Below are 2,759 nucleotides of genomic sequence, written 5' to 3'. Positions count from 1 at the left end.
GATCCCTTTGGTCTCAGTGGCAGCTAAGCTACGCCTCACCAGGGCCTGGCCCTTGAGCAAATCGGAAGCCAGCATCAAGGGATGGGAATAGAGACAGGATCACGTTTCTCAACCCATCCGGGGCCTGGCCCCTTGAAACAAGGTGCCTGGCGGCAGACGGGAGTCTTTCCCGGGAACTTGAACCATACTTTTTAAGACTTTTAGAGAAAAAGACAGACGCCGGGGACCCTGTCCCCATCCCCTCCCCCACACTTGGCCAGGGCTCCCTCTCCAGACCACCTTTGTGACATCACGTGACCAATAAGGAAGACTGCGACTTAAGTGGCTGGTTGCCCCACTACCGAGATTCTAGAATCTTGCGGACAGTATTTACTGGGCATCCCCACTCTGGTCCAAGGTATTTCTGCCCTTGAGAGCTCAGTGATACGGTCTCGGTGGAGAATGCTCCCAATCTAGACGGGCTCCATGGCTAGTCAGAGTAGCGACAAGCTGTGTACAGCCAAGCTGGGCCCATCGGCTGATGCAGAGCCAGCAAGGTGTGTCCCCTCTCTTGCGTCCCTGGATCCAAATGTGGATTCAAGGGAGAGTTCGGAGAAGCAGGGTGACCAAGCCGAGAGCCCAGATCCTGGCTCCCATGACAACCCGCCACCACAGGGCCCAAACAATGGTGTGGCCAACAAGAGTATTCTTGAGCTCTCCTTCCCAAGAAAGCTCTGGAGGATGGTGGAGGATTCCACCATCACCTCTGTGCAATGGAATGACAAGGGAGACATGGTGGTCATTGAGGCAGACCTCTTCCAGAGGGAGGTTCTTCACCGCAGCGGCAAAGACAGGATTTTCAACACAGACAGCTTGAAGACTTTCATCCGCCAACTGAACCTGTACGGATTCAGCAAAATATGCCTGACCAGATGCTCTCCAGGGGAGAAGAGACTGATGGTAAAGTAGAAAGCCCTTCCACTGCCCATGTTCTCTTGTTATTCGAACACCTTCCAGGGAGGTCAGATGGGCCACGTGCTGAACGGGTTTCATTTCCAAGAATAACTTTCTTCACGTGAGAAGGTAGTTAAGGAAAGATGAGAAAGTAGAGCCTGTGGTATTCAGCCACAGCCCCTTAGAGAGAACCTGCAGGTGTGCCTACAGACCCTCTTGAGAGGCCACGAGATGTCAGGTAGCAACAGTAACACCTGGACCGAGGCTCGCCTCAGGGAGCTCTAGGGAGTGCACACTCTAGGGCAGAATAACCTGCCAGGAACTTAAAGAGACCTTTTCTCCATAGTCAGATAAGACCATTATGATGGACAGGGGCACGGGGAGGAATGGGTATTTTCTCCCAGAATGGCTAAAGTGATTCGTTTCATTTCAGATCTACCGCCACTCCAACTTTCAGAGAGGCAAGCCTCTGCTCATCGAAAACATTCAGAGAAAAGGCAACCTGGGAGCAACTGCTCAGCCCGGGACCAGTGCAACAGCCCCAAAGAGAAAGAAGCCAGAGACTGCTACCAGATGCTCCCCACAAATCCATTACAATGATTTCACCACCCAGAAGAAAGCCCCAAGGGCTCAGAGGCCCAGCGGTACCCAGTCTTTCCTGTTCCCCGTCATGCGCTCTAGGAGCGGTGGAGTAGGACAGGCCAGGGAAAACCATCCCCCCAGTGAGCAGGGCGGCCTGAGTGGGAAGGGCACTCCCTGGAATGTCACTTCTGTGCCCCCGGCTACTGCCGGAAGGGACGGTGCCAGGGAACTGCCCGCCAGCCCCATGGTTTACCCAGCTTATGGCTCAGAGATGTCTCTATACAACACCTGTTTCTCCCTCCTGCTGGCGGCCCTTTTAGTCATGTCCCCAAACAAGGTCCCTGAGGTGGGTGAGGAGCAGGAGGGCTCCTCAGATTGCACGTCTGTTCCTGGCGAACCGTGCAACGACAACTGTGATCCCTGAGCTCGCAGGCCCCTGGGGACACACAAAAAGCCCCATCTCATAACCAAGAATCTATTTTTGTCTCTAATAAAGAAAAGCCAAAGTCCACGGGAGTAAATAAAGAATTGAACGAGAATTGCGAGTCTTGTGTCCTTTCTAACTGTCCATACTATTCACACATCTCAGTGGACGGGTCCGACAAGGCTGGAAACCCACACCCCCGGCAGGCTTTGGTCCCCGCCGTCCCCTTTCATTTGAAGCAGCAGCATTTCCCATGCTCAGCCATGAACGTGGCTAAGGAGCGCTGAGTCCAGCCCAGGACAGGCTGGTCCCTGGGCCTTGCCTGCTAGTCAGGAGGCAGCACAGCCTGGCTCCTGACCTCAGGGGTGTCACCTTCCATTAGTCAAGTATCCTGAATCCATTAGTCAAGTATCCTGAATCAGACCCCTCCTGGGTCCCCCTATGATGCCAGAAGTTTCTGACCCGCAGCTGAGCATGTGTCCAGCCCACCATCCAGGGGCCTCCCAAAGAGGCCCACTGGAAAGGAGGGCCACCCCACCCACCAAGGCAGGTGTGCACAATGCCGACTGCCTCAGAAGAGATGGGCCCTTCCAGCCAACACCTGGGGGAAAGCCCAGCACCTTCAGAGGTAACAACCCCTAGAAAGCTTGCTGACAGATGGTCCCAAACCCCACAGAAAAGTAAGAGATTTCCACAAAGTGAGCACCAGCCCTTCTCACTTTGCCGTAGAGCTATATTTAGGAGCCTGTCTTCGGACGTGAAGTGGCCGGGCAGCACGTCTAACACACACGCTTCGTGAGCCAAGGGACGCTTTACAACA

The 2,759-nt window shown here is 54.4% G+C and overlaps 1 protein-coding gene across 1 annotated transcript; it reads left to right on the top strand.

Moving 5' to 3' along the window:
• Window positions 1-465: 465 nt before the first annotated feature.
• On the top strand, window positions 466-1,939 carry LOC131747924 (heat shock transcription factor, X-linked member 3-like). Its single transcript, XM_059050000.2, has 2 exons — window positions 466-939; window positions 1,367-1,939. Exons 1-2 carry the CDS (start codon window positions 466-468, stop codon window positions 1,937-1,939), a joined length of 1,047 nt encoding a protein of 348 aa, XP_058905983.1.
• The last annotated feature ends 820 nt before the right edge of the window (window positions 1,940-2,759 follow it).

The sequence above is a fragment of the Kogia breviceps genome, chromosome X (genome assembly GCF_026419965.1).
Source record: "Kogia breviceps isolate mKogBre1 chromosome X, mKogBre1 haplotype 1, whole genome shotgun sequence".
Taxonomy (NCBI): Eukaryota; Metazoa; Chordata; class Mammalia; order Artiodactyla; family Physeteridae; genus Kogia; species Kogia breviceps.
This window is presented reverse-complemented; position numbering and strand designations above follow the sequence as displayed.

What these genes read in the sequence shown, in the direction of transcription:
- LOC131747924 (XM_059050000.2), top strand. Translation starts at nt 466, where the DNA reads ATGGCTAGTCAGAGTAGCGACAAGCTGTGTACAGCCAAGCTGGGCCCA. An exon ending in CAGGGGAGAAGAGACTGATG is followed by an intron (nt 940 to 1,366) that starts GTAAAGTAGAAA and finishes GTTTCATTTCAG; the next exon opens with ATCTACCGCCACTCCAACTT.